Here is a 15,288-nt window from a genome sequence, read left to right as displayed (position 1 = left end):
ATTCCCTGAGGATCATTACCTTGTCATGGTGGACAGACTTGAGCTCCAGAGATCCTGAGAGTAATGCTATCTGGAGTTTAGCTCCTGGTTGGGATACCCACTGCAGAAAGGTCAAGAGGGAGATTTCAAACAAAGAGCAATCCAACCAAAGATCTCAATGGTGGAGCTAGCGGGAGATGATGATGCATCCCAATGGCACTGAAGGATTCCCCAGTCATCTTGCATTCCATATCACTGGACCTTGACCCTGATCTGTCAAGAACTGTGTGATGGCTGCCTGATCAGCCTCCTCACGTTAAACAAAGTCATGCACAGGCGTTCTCCAGAAATGAAATCCATCCCAAATACGTGCATCTTGAATCGGCATCTACAGCCACCCAAGGACCCACCAACAGACAATCCCTTAGGAATACAACATAATCAACCAAAGTAATCTCACTACGATACATATATTGAATGGCACAGATATAAAATAGATACAAAATAATATAGTAGAAATGATCCATGTTTCACCACATTTTAATAGGATGAAAGAAAGTGAATTTGTTAAATATTGGTATCAGTGCACAGCAGTGTGCTCAGATCAGTATATAGTCATATTTACATGTTTAATGATACTTTATCAATTCAAGGCAACTATACTTCTGTGTAACAGATAATGCATACGGGATTATTAAAACACATGAATAACAATTCAGTAGATAAATTAAAGCCTGAAAACCCTTTACAAAGAATCTTTAAGCTGTGAGGAGTGTTAATTAAAACTAAGATGGCCAAACATGTTCACATTACACACGGTATACACATTAAAAGCAAGTTGAAACACAAAATAACTTGACATAGCAGTGGCAACTTTCATCGCATTTATCTGGTCATGTGACTTCATACTTACAGTACGACACGACACATAATGAACGAATGAGTGCCCTAGGACTCTATAAGTACAATGTGATTCATTCCTTAAGCACTTCTGCACATGTTAGTTTGTGAGATTGGGGAATACAAGATGTCTGTAATTTTTAACTCCAGATGTTAAACTTTAATTGACTTTAGGTTATGCAAGTTGGCCTGTTTTCCATCTCAGTTGTAACAGTACCATTTCTGTAAAACTTGTTAGCTCATCACCCCAGTTAGGCTGCATATGTGAAAGAATGAGCAGAATTTTGATTCAAGCGGATGGAGAACTGATAGGAATCCACATTGTGAAAGATGCCACTTCTATACTGATTCAGTGGAACCCTTTTCCAGGGTAGCAGATACAGAGGTCCAAGAGACAATTGTTAGAAATAAGGAGGTAGGAGTAACTATGATACTATGTACAGAACTGCTCAATGTCTGACCCAACTTTGAGGTCAATGTGAAAATGATTCTATACAGGCTCAAATTAGACAAAGAAGTTGCACAATTTATTTTATTTTATTTAGAGGTAGAGCACAGAACAGACCCTTCCACCCTAAAGAGCCACAACACCCATCAACCCACCTATAATTAACAATAATGTGATAATGTTATCACATTATCAAAGATGTGATAACAGCACATTTGGAAATAGGTGAAATCATCGGACAAAGTCAGCATGGATTTGTGAAAGAAAAATTACGTCTGACGAATCTTATAGAATTTTTTGAAGATGTAACTAGAAGAGTGGATAGGGGAGGAGATGTGGTATATTTGGATTTTCAAAAGGCTTTTAACAAGGTCCCACACAGGAGATTAGTGTGCAAACTTAAAGCACACGGTATTGGGGGTATGGTATTGAGGTGGATAGAGAATTGGTTGGCAGACAGGAAGCAAAGACTGGGAATAATCGGGATCTTTTCAGAATGGCAGGCAGTGACTAGTGGGGTACCGCAAGGCTCAGTGCTGGGACCCCAGTTGTTTACAATATATTTTAATCATTTAGACGAGGGAATTAAATGCAGCATCTCCAAGTTTGCGGATGACGTGGAGCTGGGCGGCGGTGTTAGCTGTGAGGAGGATGCGAGGATGCAGGGTGACTTGGATAGGTTAGGTGAGTAGGCAAATTCATGTCAGATACAATTTAATGTGGATAAATGTGAGACTATCCACTTTGGTCGCAAGAACAGGAAAACAGATTATTATCTGAATGGTGGCCGATTGGGAAAAGGGGAGGTGCAATGAGACCTGGGTGTCATTGTACACCAGTCATTGAAAGTGGGCATGCAAGTACAGCAGGCGGTGAAAAAGGCAAATGGTATGTTGGCATTCATAGCGAAATGATTTGAGTACAGGAGCAGGGAGGTTCTACTGCTGTTGTACAAGGCCTTGGTGAGACCGCACCTAGAATATTGTGAGCAGCTTTGGTCCCCTAATCTGAGGGAAGACATTCTTGCCATAGAGGGAGTACAGAGAAGGTTCACCAGGTTGATTCCTGCAATGGCAGGACTTTCATATGAAGAAAGACTGGATCGACTAGGCTTATACTCGCTGGAATTTAGAAGATTGAGGGGGAATCTTATTGAAACGTATAAAATTCTAAAGGGATTGGACAGGCTAGATGAAGGAAGATTGTTTCCGATGTTGGGGAAGTCCAGAACGAGGGGTCACAGTTTAACAATAAAGGGGAAGTCTTTTAGGACCGAGATGAGGAAAAACCTCTTTACACAGAGTGGTGAATCTGTGGAATTCTCTGCCACAGGAAACAGTTGAGGCCGGTTCATTGGCTATATTTAAGAGGAAGTTAGATATGGCCCTTGTGGCTAAAGGGATCGGGGGTATGGAGAGAAAGCAAGTACAGGGTTCTGAGTTGGATGATCAGCCATGATCATACTGAATGGCGGTGCAGGCTCGAAGGGTTGAATGGCCTACTCCTGCACCTATTTTCTATGTTTCTATGCCGTAGCCTATTCACAATGACCAATTAATCTATTACCTGGTATGTCTTTGAACTATGGGAAGAAACTGATGCCCCTGAAGGAAGCCCATGCAGTCACTGAGAGAATATGCAAACTCCTTACAGACAATGCCAGAACTGAACTTCAACTGTCTTGAGCTTTAATAGCATTGCGCTAACCGCTATGCTATGTGGCACCCCCTATAAGACTTTTGTGAGGCTTAATTTGGGTACTGTGTGAACTGCTGGTCACACACCTGTAGGAAAGATATCAATGAGATTGAAAGAGTACAAAGGAAATCTACAAAAAGTTGTCGGAATCTGAGAACCCAAATTATAGGGAAAGACTGAAAAGGTGAGGACTTTATTCCCTGAAGCACAGAAAAATGAGGGGAGATTTGATAGAGGTATACAAAATTATAAGAGGCATAGATCGGGTAAATGCAAGCAGGTTTTTTTCCATTCAGATTGGTTGAGACTCGAACTAGAGGTCATGGGTTAAGGGTGAAAGGCAAAATATTTAAGGGGAACTTCTTCACTTAAGAGGGCGGTGAGAGTGTGGAATGAAATGCCAGCAGAAGTGGTGAATGCGGCATTGATTACAACATTTAAGAGATGCTTGGATAAAGTATGGAGGGCTGTGGTCCAGTTGTGGTTCAAAGGGATTAATCAGAACAACAGTTTGGCAAGGTTTGGATGGGCTGAAGAGGTGCATAAGCAGACGTTTTGATGGCTCTGGCCCTATACTTACTGGAGTTTAGAAGAATGAGAGGGGAGTCTCATTGAAACTATTTAATATTGAAAGGCCTAGATGTGGAGAGAAGGTTTTCAATAGTGGGGGGGCCTATGACCAAAGGTCAAAGAGATGAGATGGAATTTCTTTAGCCAGAGAGTGGTGAATCTGTGTAATTCATTGCCACAGACAGCTGTGGAGGCTAAATCATTGGGTATAATTAAAACAAAGGTTGATAGTTCTTGATTAGTAAGGTCATCAAAGGTTATAGGGAGAAAGCAGGAGAATGGGGTTGAGAGGGATAATAAATCAGCCATGATGGAATGGCAGAACAGACTCAATGGACTGAATGGCCTAATTCTGCTCCTAATGGTCTTAATTATTGCCTCATTATAAGAAGGATGTGGAAGCTTTAGAGGGTGCAGAGGAGACTTACCAGGATTAGCGAGCATGTCTTATGAAGTTAGGTTGAGATAGCTAGAGCTATTCTCTTTGGAGCGAAGGAGGATGAGAGGTGACTTGATAGAGGTGCACAAGATAGAGGCAAAGATTGAGCTAGAGCATCACTTTACAATGCCAGCAACTGGGATTCGATTCCTGCTGTTATCTGTAAGGAGCTTGTTCTCCATGTGACAGCCTGGGTTCCTTCCAGTGCTCTGGTTTCCTCCCACATTCCAATGACATACCGGTTAGTAGGTTAATTGGTCACATGGGTGTAATTGGGCAGCAGAGACTTGTTAGGCCAGAAGGGCCAGCTACCATGCTGTATCTCTAAGTTTTTAAAAATCTGTCATAAGCAAGCATAATGCCATAGCAGGTATTGAAAAATATTTAGCCACATTATATTAAAAACACTTCCTCACAGCTCTCTTTATCGTGCATTTATATATATATTTATATATACATTTCCCAGGCAGTATATCTAATGGTATTTGGTCTTCTGGTACATGCATCACTATACATGCAAAGCATACTTTATCAAAGCTCCAAGTGGACCACAACCTTGGCGTGGTTTAGAGGTTTGTGTACCTCAATGACCCAGACAGCTATGTTGGCTAGAGTCAGGGCTTTATGCTTTGGCTCTTGGTAGGGTTACCCATGCCAAAGATGTCAAAGGGTAGAGGCCACACTAAGAGTGGCCCACTAGTCCTCCAGGTTCTGGGGTTCAGCTTGGGGCTAACAACCCTGGCTGATAAAGCACCAATGAAGAATCCTTCTACATCTGAGGTTGACGGTATTCCTGAGTCTCCACCCGAGGACTTGCATGGCTGACAGTAGTGAAACCGAGAGGAAGCTACTGACACGATGAAGGAAGCCCTGAACACCACCAGAGATGGAGGACCTTCATTGCTGCCCTAAACGTCAGCGGCATAACGGGCAGTAAGTAACACTTTATCAAAAATATAAAGGGTTAGAAAAATATACCATTTGCTTTGATTTGCCTTTAAATACAGTTACAGAGATGTGTTAATAACAAAGAAAGATAACAGCTTACAATATTTTTCATCACCCAAAAAATGTGCAGGGTATTTTTTTTCTCCCCTGTGCATATAGTTTCTTCATAGCAGCCTTGTATTACATTGCAAATGAACAGTGACAGGCAGATCTTTAATTGGTAACTATTGCTGTTGAAAAACACTCTGTCTCACTGCAGAAAGATCTGCCAAGCAGCATCTAAACATGAGGATGATCAGAGGTGAGCTTAAAGACGACTCAGGATGCTGAGTGATAATGGCTAGTCTCCTTCAAAAGTCCTCGTCATTCATAAGTGCATCTGCTGATATTCCTACCTGAACACAGTGCTCAGTCTACAGTACCGTAAAATAACATGCCTTTAAGGCACCACATACCCCTTGGGGTCAATCCACTGAATTCTTCCAATATGAAGAAAAAAAAACTTACATGTACAACGGTCCTGGTTCCTTGAAGCTGTCATAGCTGGAGGGGGAGACAGTAGTAGGGATAAGCTCCCATTACCTACTAAATGCTCCCAATGGCATGTGGCTCAAAAAGCCTCTGACAACCAAGTCCAGCTCCTGGCTTTCACATGTGACTTAGCTACTAAGCCCAGCAGAAGCTTATCTACTGACAGGAGAAGGGGCAAAGACGAACTCCTGGCACCTTAAAACCAGTTGCTCCGAGCAGATGGGGCTCGTCAACCGTGGCTGGCAGCTCATCTAGGAAAAGGAAAATTCTGATCTTAAACCTCCGCTGCCTTACGGCTATACCCACTCATGAGAAAGGCTTCGGGAGTAAACCCAGAGGAAAAATCCAAATCTGGAGTCCCTAAGGCAGTCCTACATTGAGCTCAATGCTGACTGGCAACTCCTGAGTTGCTGCTGGTACCAAACTGTATCAGTCTCTGCCATTCCTTTGGATTCATCTGTTGCTTGGAGAAGGGGAGCCTGCTGCATGCATAGGCAGCAGCTTGCTCCACATATTGTACTGCCCTAACTTGACTATCAACTGATAATGCAGACAGTTAGGACGTAACATGCATGGTCGACCATGACCATCGGAGGGCCTCAACAAAAACCCTGGAATGCCTAAAATGAGTCAACAGACCCAAGATAACTTACATTACATCTCATAATGAAAGAGCACTCCCATCATAGAAAATGGCTGATACAACTGTTGGCTGGAACTCTCTCTGATTGACAGGATAGCTTAACAAGTGACATTTAGTTTGTTTTTGCTCAGTTCTCGTTCCAAGTTTCCAATTAGTGTGTCAATGCTTTCTTGAAGATCCTTAAGGTTCACTCGATCTTTCAATGCTGGACTGATTTCCTCCATGCTAACATAAGTCTTGTGTACTTGCTCTTTGGATTCTGGCTCTGCATGTGGTTGCAGTACACGATTTGTCCCATCTGTCATTAAGTTCTCCTCTTCGCTCCCAGTGTCTTCTGAAGGGACATCATCATAGTCTGCCTCAGCACTCTCTTCCTTTGGCCTCAGGAGGTAACTTTCGCCACAACTGCTCCAGTCCCCAGCATAGCGATTGCTAGGACTGTCGAGCCTGACCTGTCTGGAACGCAGCACACTCGGCATCTCGGTATTCATCAAGTTTAGCATTGTAGGCCGCTGTTTCCTCCTCCTCACACAACTCACTGGCTTGTCCAGTTCAGGAAATCCACCACCTTCCCCGTACTCTTTGGTACCAGCATTTTGCACTAGAAAGAAACGTATTTGGGAAAATTTTATTAGTATTTCTATAAAATTAAACCAACAAATCCAGTTGCTACTAGACTAGAAAAGCACCTGCCCCATGCACCTCCTTTAAATTTCCAACACTTTCATTAAATGTCAAATCAAGTTTATCGTCTATATACATGTATACCATCAAACAGGACAAAGTTTCTCCACACCAGGGTGTAAAGCACAGTAGTATACATAGCATAAAATAACTTAAGAAAGTAAGAATTAAATCTACAAATGATGATAAACAAAATAAAGTGCATAAATTAAATTTTGTAGAGTACAGAACAAATTAACAGGTGACACTTGGGGTTCAGAAGTCTAATGGCTGCAGAGAAGAAACTGTTTCCCATCCTGACTGTTCTTGTTTTTATGCATCAGAGTCTCCTGCCTGATGGTAGAGAATCAAGGAGGATGCTGGATGGATGGGTGGGATTCTTGATAATAATAAGGGCCCTGCATACACAACGCTCCTGATAAATGTCCCTGTTGGACGGTAGGGAGACTCTTATGATCCTCTCAGCTATTCTCACAGTCCTTTATAGGGATTTCCAGTCTGATGATCGGCTGTTCCTATACCAGATGGAGATGCAGCTTGTCAGGACTCTTTCAATGGTGTTCCTGTAAAATACAGTTAAGATGGGGGAACTTCACTTGTCTCAATCTCCTCAGGAAGTGGAGGCACTGCTGTGCCTTCTTATTCAGGGAGATGATATTGAGGGACCAGGTAAAATCATCTGTGATGTGAATTCCCTGGAACTTCATGCTCTTAACTCTCTCTATGGAGGAGCCATGTATGCACACAAACGCATCAGGCCATAGCACATTAGAGCTCTGTCATTTCATCATGGCTTATTTATTATCCCTCTTCATTCCAATCTCCTGCCTTCTCCCCATAACTTTTGACCTCCAACTAATCAAGAACTTATCAACCTCTGTTTTAAATATACCCAATGACTTGGCCTCCACAGCTGTCTGTGGCAATGAATTCCACAGATTCACCACCCCCTGGCTAAAGAAATTCTTCCTCATCTCTGTTCTAAATGGATGCCACTCTATTCTGAGGCTATGCCCTCTGGTTCAACACATTTTGACCTGGGAAAGGATACTGGCCTCTCATAACATATAAACCTTTGTTTGGTCTCCCTATAGCTTCTGTCGCTCTAGAGAAAACAATACAAATATGTCTAAGCTCTTCTTATTGCTCATGCCTTCTAAATCAGGCAGCATCATGGTAAATCTTTTCTATACCTTCTCCAAAGCTCAACATCCTTCCATTAAATGTGCACTGTCCCTTGACATTTGATCTCTCAAACTGCAACACCTCACACTTGATATTTGACCTCCAAAACTGGAAAATCTCACACTTGGTTCGATTAAACAAAATATGCAATTTCTCTACCCATGTATCTACAAATGATTATATCCCACCATTTCTTTTGTAATCTTCTACACTGTGCACAATGCTACAATTCTCTGTACCTGCTCACTCATCCAAGTCATTTCTCTATAAATACATATATATCACAAACAGATGGAACCCTGATACAAATTTGTAGGATGGAAGAGTTAGATTGATCTTAAAGTAGGTTAAAAGGTTGGCACATAATGGGCCATAGGGTCTGTGCTTTTGCTGCAGTGTTCTATGGATCCCAGAACACTACTCATGAACTTCCAGCAGGAATAAGACACATCAAAGACTGTGCATCTTCTATAAGCAAGCTATTTTTGAATCCAAATGGCCAGGACACTACAGATACATGCATCTTAATCTTCTGGATGAGCCTCCTATGAGGGACCATGTTGAATGCCTTGCTAAAATCCATACACACAACATCCACTGTTCTACCTTCACTGATGCCCTGGAAAAACTCAGTCATTAGTACGACCTGACCTGCAGTAACACAACATAAGAGATAACACCTCATACTAAAAGTCTGCTATGAATTCAAACACAGGCCTCAGACTTTAAGGGTAAGTATGGCAACAAACAAAGTTATGAAGGGCTATGGTCCAGGTACAGGTTGATGGGACTATGGAGAACAATAGTTTGGCATGAACTGGATGGGCTGAAGGGCCTGTTTCTGTGCTGTAGTGTTCTATAACTCTACATCACTCAAAACTACCAAAATAAACATTCCACATGACAGAACAGCCAGCAAAAATATAATGAGCTGTTGCCTTGCAAGATCTCTAATCATTTCAGTAGAAACACATTCAAATATTTCTCATATCCCTGAATCTAAACAAAACCTGAAAAATCATGCAGTTAAAATCTTCAGTGTCAGAAATTGGTAAGTTTAATAAAATAAACAGAATACGCTTCATTAGTGGGTGAAGGAATTTCTACTTCCTGAAAATGTAAACTTTCTTATGCTCAGGAATTTAGTTCTCAAAAATCAACAAATGCTATTTAAATCTATTCCTTGCCAGGTACTGTACTTGCTAGTAGAGTTTTAGGACCAGACAGCGTATTTCTTGCAGGAATTAGTAAAATTCTCCTTTCCCCAGAACATACTGGTGCAATTCTACACTGGCATCACAGAGAGCATCCTCACATCAGCCATTACTGTCTGGTCTGGTGCAGCATCCTCTCACAATGTACAAAAACTATAGAGAGCTGTCAGGTCATCAGAAAAGATCAATGTCTGCAGCCTACCATCACTGCAGGATTTGTACGTATCCAGGACAAAGAAGTGGGCAGAAAAAAATCATTGCAGACACTATCCACTCTGCCTTTTCCAAAAGCGCCCTTCTGGAAGGCACTAAAGGGCTATTATTAGAGTAATAGAACACTGCAACACAGAAACAGGCTCTTTGGCCCAGCTAGTCCATGCAAAACTATTAATCTGCCTCGTCCCATCAACCTGCACCCAGCCATAGGTCTCCATACTCCTCACATCCAAGCACCTTTCTAAATTTCACTTAAATGTTGAAATTGAACTTGAATTCACACTTCTGCTGGCAGCTCATTCCACACTCTCACCACCCTCTGAGTGAAGAAGTTTCCCTTAAACAGTTCACCTTTCATCTACTCGTTCTTGACTCACCCAGCCTGAGTGGAAAAAGCCTGCTTGCATTTACTCTATCTATACCACTCATAATTTTCTATACCTCACACTCTCTTAAAAGTCTCTTCCCCCAAGCAGTTAATCTGATCAACCATTCTAGTTGGCCCCCAGCACCCCCTCCCATCTATTACCTCGTCACTGCACTGTAAACATTTTAATCCACTGTTTTTATAATGCTGTTTACATTGTAAATACATGCTGGTATTTAGGTAATTACGCACATTTTATAGCATATTCCTACTTCTAACTTTAGTTTTATGTAAAATGTTGTTGTTTCTTTGCTGCACGCCATGCCCTGACCAGCACATCACAGCAAATTCCTAATACATGTAAAAGTATACGGCATCCAACATTGACCGTTGATCATCCTTATATGGATAATACAGCAGGAATAAATTCCATGCTTTAAACTGCTTATGGTCATGAAAATATTTGTGAAATATCTCAGTCCTGGCCAACTTAGCTGCAATTTCAGTTGTATTGGGAAAAGAGGAATGTAGAAGTAATGTGTATTCCCATAAATGCCAAGAGAAAAATTTCTTCTGAACATAACTGAACTGCAAGCATTTGCTGAAAATAGTTCTTGAATAAAAGTCATCAGTCAATTTGCCCAGGGCAAAAGTGAGCAAAAATATTGTGAAAATAGGCCCTTTGATTTCTCAGTTAACAGACTGATAAGTGCAGAGGAGACTTAACAGGATGCAGCACGTCATTCTTGTATTGCTATTTTGCATGATTTTCATCAGAGCGGTCTGGCTCTGCAGCCTGTAGTCAACGAATGACACCGATAAATTGAACTGAACTAAACTCAATATTCCTAGACTGCTTCAAGGACTCTGTTGTCTGATGTTTTATATTCTGTGTGTTAATTGCTCATTTTTTGCCTTTTGTGTGATTTGGTCTTCCTCTGCACTTTGGATGTCTGATGGTTTCTTTGAATGGGTTCCATAGTGTTTCTTTGTTTCATGGCTGTCTGCGAAAAGATGAATCTCTCTAGGTTGTATACTACATGCATACTTTGATAATAAATGTACTTTGAATTTTAACTTTTGAAAGGTTGAGTGACCAGGACTTCTCTTTGGAGAGAAAAAGGATACGAAGTGGTTTGATAGAGGTGTACAAGATGATAAGTGGTTTAAAGTGTTTACGGTGCAGTGCAGTGATGGGGGGAGCGGTAACTGATAAAGGGGGGATGTGGGCTAACTAGAATGGTTGACCAGATTAACCATCTGTGGAAAGGAAGTTTTAAGATTGTGTTAAGTTTTTGTTTTAATAGCCCTATAGCATTTTCCAGAAGGCAGCTTTTGGAACGGGCAGTTTGTAGGGTGGACAGTCTGCAATGATTTTTTCTGCCGCTTCTTTGTCCTGGATACATACAAGTCCTGCAGTGGTGGTAGACTGCAGACAATGACCTTTACTGCCAACATAACAGTTTTGCTGTAGTTTTCGTATATCATGAGAGGATACTGCACCAGACCAGACAGACCAGCTGATGTGAGGATGCTTTCTATGATGGCAGTGTAGAAATGCACCAATATGTTCTGGGGCATAGAGAGTAAACAGTACAATCTTCAACAGCCTGTAGATCAGGGCTTCTCAACCCTTTTTTAATGCTATGGAGCCTTATCATCCACAAAGGGATTCATGGACCCTAGGTTGGGAACCCGTGCTGTACAGCACATATATCTGACATGTGATCCTTTGCGTTAAAGACTAACAAGTCATAACAGAATAAAACTATAAATGTATATACTTTAAATTAACTAACAGGTGCTGGAAAGAATACAATTTTGGCTACATGTTTGGAAAAGTCTTGGTAGCTGTTACTATGATTAATAGCACATTGAGCAATTTAAAACTTGGTGGTTTTATTACTATAAGCATTTGCAGGATCTCTTGTGTTTAAGTTCTTAATGAATTCCACATTGGGAAAAATAATGAGCACAAGAGAATCCACAGATGCTGGAAATCCAGACAAACGCACACAAAATACTGAATGAACTCAGCAGGTCAGGCAGCATCAATGGAGGGGAATAAATAGTCGAAGTTTCGGGTCAAGACCCTTCATTCAGCCTGGAAAGGATGTGCAGGAGAGGAGATGAGAGAAAAGGAAAAGGGCTGGAGAAGAAGCCCTATCACCTCTCTATCACTGAGAGGTGGAATCTGATAGAAGAGGAAAAAGGGAAAGAGGGCATTATTATTATTGTTATTATTGGAAAAACACTAATTTACTTTAAATCATTATATAGTCTTCTCAACTACAGAACTTGTGGGATATTTTTAATGGCAGCATTGAACAAAAGTGATAGAGGAATTAATTCACTGAAATTTGTCGCTTCCATTGGAATGTATAGTGTTGTTTTAGCTTTGCAGACTACATTGAAAACATAAAAGCTATTTGGCCAAGTGATTCAGGATGTTCCCCTGGGCATGAAACTATCAACACCACCTCCACACCTGAACAATCACTTTGGATTTTACTCTGCTACTGAAAGGATTCAGTGAGGGCTGGCTCTTGAGCACTGTTCTCTCGAAATTGCACGGGAAATAGTTGGGGCTTGTAATAAAGGAACAGCTATAATTATGGGGGATTTTAAACTTTCATATTGACTGGACTAATCAAGTCGGACACAGCAGCCTTGAAGAAGAGCTTATTGAGTGTATTCGGGATGGGTTCCTCGAACAATACGTTACTGAGCCGACAAGGGGGCAAGCAGTCTTAGATCTGGTCCTGTGTAATGAGACAGGACTAATAAAAAATGTCCTAGTAAAGGATCCCCTTGGAATGAGTGACCATAACATGGTCAAATTCCATAATCAATTAGAGGATGAGAAAGTTGGATTTCAAACAAGCGTACTGAGCTTAAATAAAGGAGACTATGATGGTATGAGAGTGGAATTGCTTAAGATGGATTGGGAAAATAGATTAAAGGGTAGATCGGTACTTGATCAGTGGTGTATATTTAAGGAGTTATTTTACAACTATCAAGAAAAATATATTCCACTGAAGAAAAAAGGGTGTAAAAGAAAAAATAGTTATCCGTGGCTAAGTAAAGAAATAAAGCAAAGTATACGACTAAAAAGAAAGTTATATAAGGTAGCTAAATCTAGTGGGAAGATTGAAGATCGAGAAGCTTTTAAAGAACTGCAGCAAATAACAAAAAGATTGATTAAGAAGGGGAAGATAGATTATGAAAGTAAATTGGCGAAAAACATAAAAGCAGATAGTAAGAGTTTTTATAGTTACATAAAAAGAAAAAGGGTGGCTAAAGTAAATGTTGGCCCCCTAGAAGATGAGACCGGGAAATTAATGGTAGGGGACATGGAGATGGCAGAAACGCTGAACAAATATTTTGTATCAGTTTTTACAGTAGAGGACACTCAAAATATCCCAACACTGGATAAACAGGGGGGTCTAGGGGGAGAGAAGCTAACTACGATTCAAATCACCAAGGAAATGGTACTTTGTGGCGACCCATTTCCTAGCGTATCCGAACCGACTCACAATTAGATAGCCTACGGGGGTTTGCGAGCACAGAGCTTTGGAGCCTCTGCGCCATGGGGGGCCGGTTGACAGAGGCTTAAAAGTGAGGCTGAAGTTTTCGAATAAAGTTTTTTCCTTCGACTGCAGTTACCGACTCCGTGTCGTAATTTTAGCGCTGCGTGTAGCACACTGCTACAACTTGATAAATTAATGGGACTGAAGGTGGATAAATCCCCTGGACCGGATGGCTTGCATCCTAGGGTCTTAAGGGAAGTGGCGGTCAGGATTGTGGATGCATTAGTGATAATTTTTCAAAACTTGCTGGACTCGGCAATGGTCCCGGCAGATTGGAAAAATGTTAATGTAACTCCTTTATTTAAAAAGGGCAATAGACAGAAGGCTCAGAATTATAGGCCAGTTAGCCTAACATCTGTGGTTGGCAAAATGTTGGAATCGATAATTAAGGAAACAGTAACAGGGCATTTGGATAAACATAGCTTAATAGGGCAAAGTCAGCATGGCTTTACAAAAGGGATGTCATGTTTGACAAATTTGTTGGAGTTCTTTGAGGACATAACATATAGGGTAGATAAAGGGGAACCAGTGGATGTGGTGTATTTGGACTTCCAAAAAGTATTTGACAAGGTGCCACACCAAAGATTATTACTTAAAGTAAAAAATCATGGGATTGGGGATAATATTCTAGCATGGGTGGAGGATTGGCTTTCTAACAGAAAACAGAGAGTTGGGATAAATGGTTTATTCTCAGACTGGCAGTTGGTAACTAGTGGTGTTCCTCAGGGGTCGGTGTTGGGACCCCAACTCTTTACAATCTATATTAATGATTTGGAGAAAGGGACTAAATGCAACGTATCGAAGTTTGCTGATGACACAAAGATGGGAGGGAGTGTAATGAGTGTGGAGGACATTGAAACCCTGCAGGGGGACATAGATAGGCTGAGTGATTGGGCAGACATTTGGCAGATGAAATATAATACTGACAAGTGTGAGGTCTTGCACTTTGGCAGGAAAAATAATAGAGCAAGTTATTATCTAAATGGAGAGAAACTGGAAAGTGCTTCTGTGCAAAGGGATCTGGGGGTCCTGGTGCAGGAAACACAAAAAGTTAGTATGCAAGTGCAGCAGGTGGTCAAGAAGGCCAATGGAATGCTGGCTTTTGTCGCTAGGGGGATGGAGTATAAGAACAGGGAGGTCTTACTGCAGTTGTACCGGGTATTGGTGAGACCACACCTGGAGTACTGCGTGCAGTTCTGGTGTCCATATTTAAGAAAGGACATACTGGCTCTCGAGGCAGTGCAGAGAAGGTTCACTAGGTTAATTCCGGGGATGGGTGGGTTGATGTATGATGAGAGGTTGAGTAGATTGGGACTCTACTCATTGGAGTTCCGAAGAATGAGAGGCGGTCTTATTGAAACATATAAGATTGTGAAGGGGCTTGATCGGGTGGAAGCAGGGAGAAAATTCCCAATGATGGGTGAAACTAGGACTAGGGGGCATAATCTTAAAATAAGGGGATGCCGTTCCAGGACTGAGATGAGGAGAAATTTCTTCACTCAGAGGGTAGTGGGGCTGTGGAATTTACTGCCCCAGAGAGCTGTGGAAGCTACTACACTCAATAAATTCAAAACGGAGATAGACATTTTCCTGGATAAAAATGGCATTAGGGGATACGGTGAGCGAGCAGGTAAGTGGACATGAGGCTAGGTTTAGATCAGCCATGTGATCTCCTGGACCAGTTTTCGATAGCCTGGATGGGTCGGAGAGGAATTTTTCCAGATTTTTTCTTCTCAATTGGTAAATCGTTTTTTTTTCCCCCGGGTGATCACATGGGTTTGGGCGGGATGAATAATAAAATAAAATGGGTGGCATGGTGCCCTGTTAGTTGGCACTGTTGCCTTGTGGGATTTGGTGAAAACTAGAGTTAAGATTG

At 41.5% G+C, this 15,288-nt stretch overlaps 1 protein-coding gene across 1 annotated transcript in view; it reads right to left on the bottom strand.

The window, feature by feature from the left end:
- Nucleotides 1–501: 501 nt before the first annotated feature.
- Nucleotides 502–15,288, bottom strand: part of syde2 (synapse defective 1, Rho GTPase, homolog 2 (C. elegans)) — a 148,517-nt gene continuing 133,730 nt past the window's right edge. The window contains exon 7 of the mRNA XM_059985205.1: nt 502–6,757. Coding sequence (XP_059841188.1) covers nt 6,255–6,757 — 503 coding nt within the window. The 3' untranslated portion in view covers nt 502–6,254. The remainder of the gene's footprint in view (nt 6,758–15,288) is intronic.

The sequence above is a fragment of the Hypanus sabinus genome, chromosome 11 (assembly GCF_030144855.1).
Source record: "Hypanus sabinus isolate sHypSab1 chromosome 11, sHypSab1.hap1, whole genome shotgun sequence".
NCBI lineage: Eukaryota > Metazoa > Chordata > Chondrichthyes > Myliobatiformes > Dasyatidae > Hypanus > Hypanus sabinus.
Note: the sequence above shows the minus strand (reverse complement) of the source record. Positions and strands in the feature narration are given on the sequence as shown.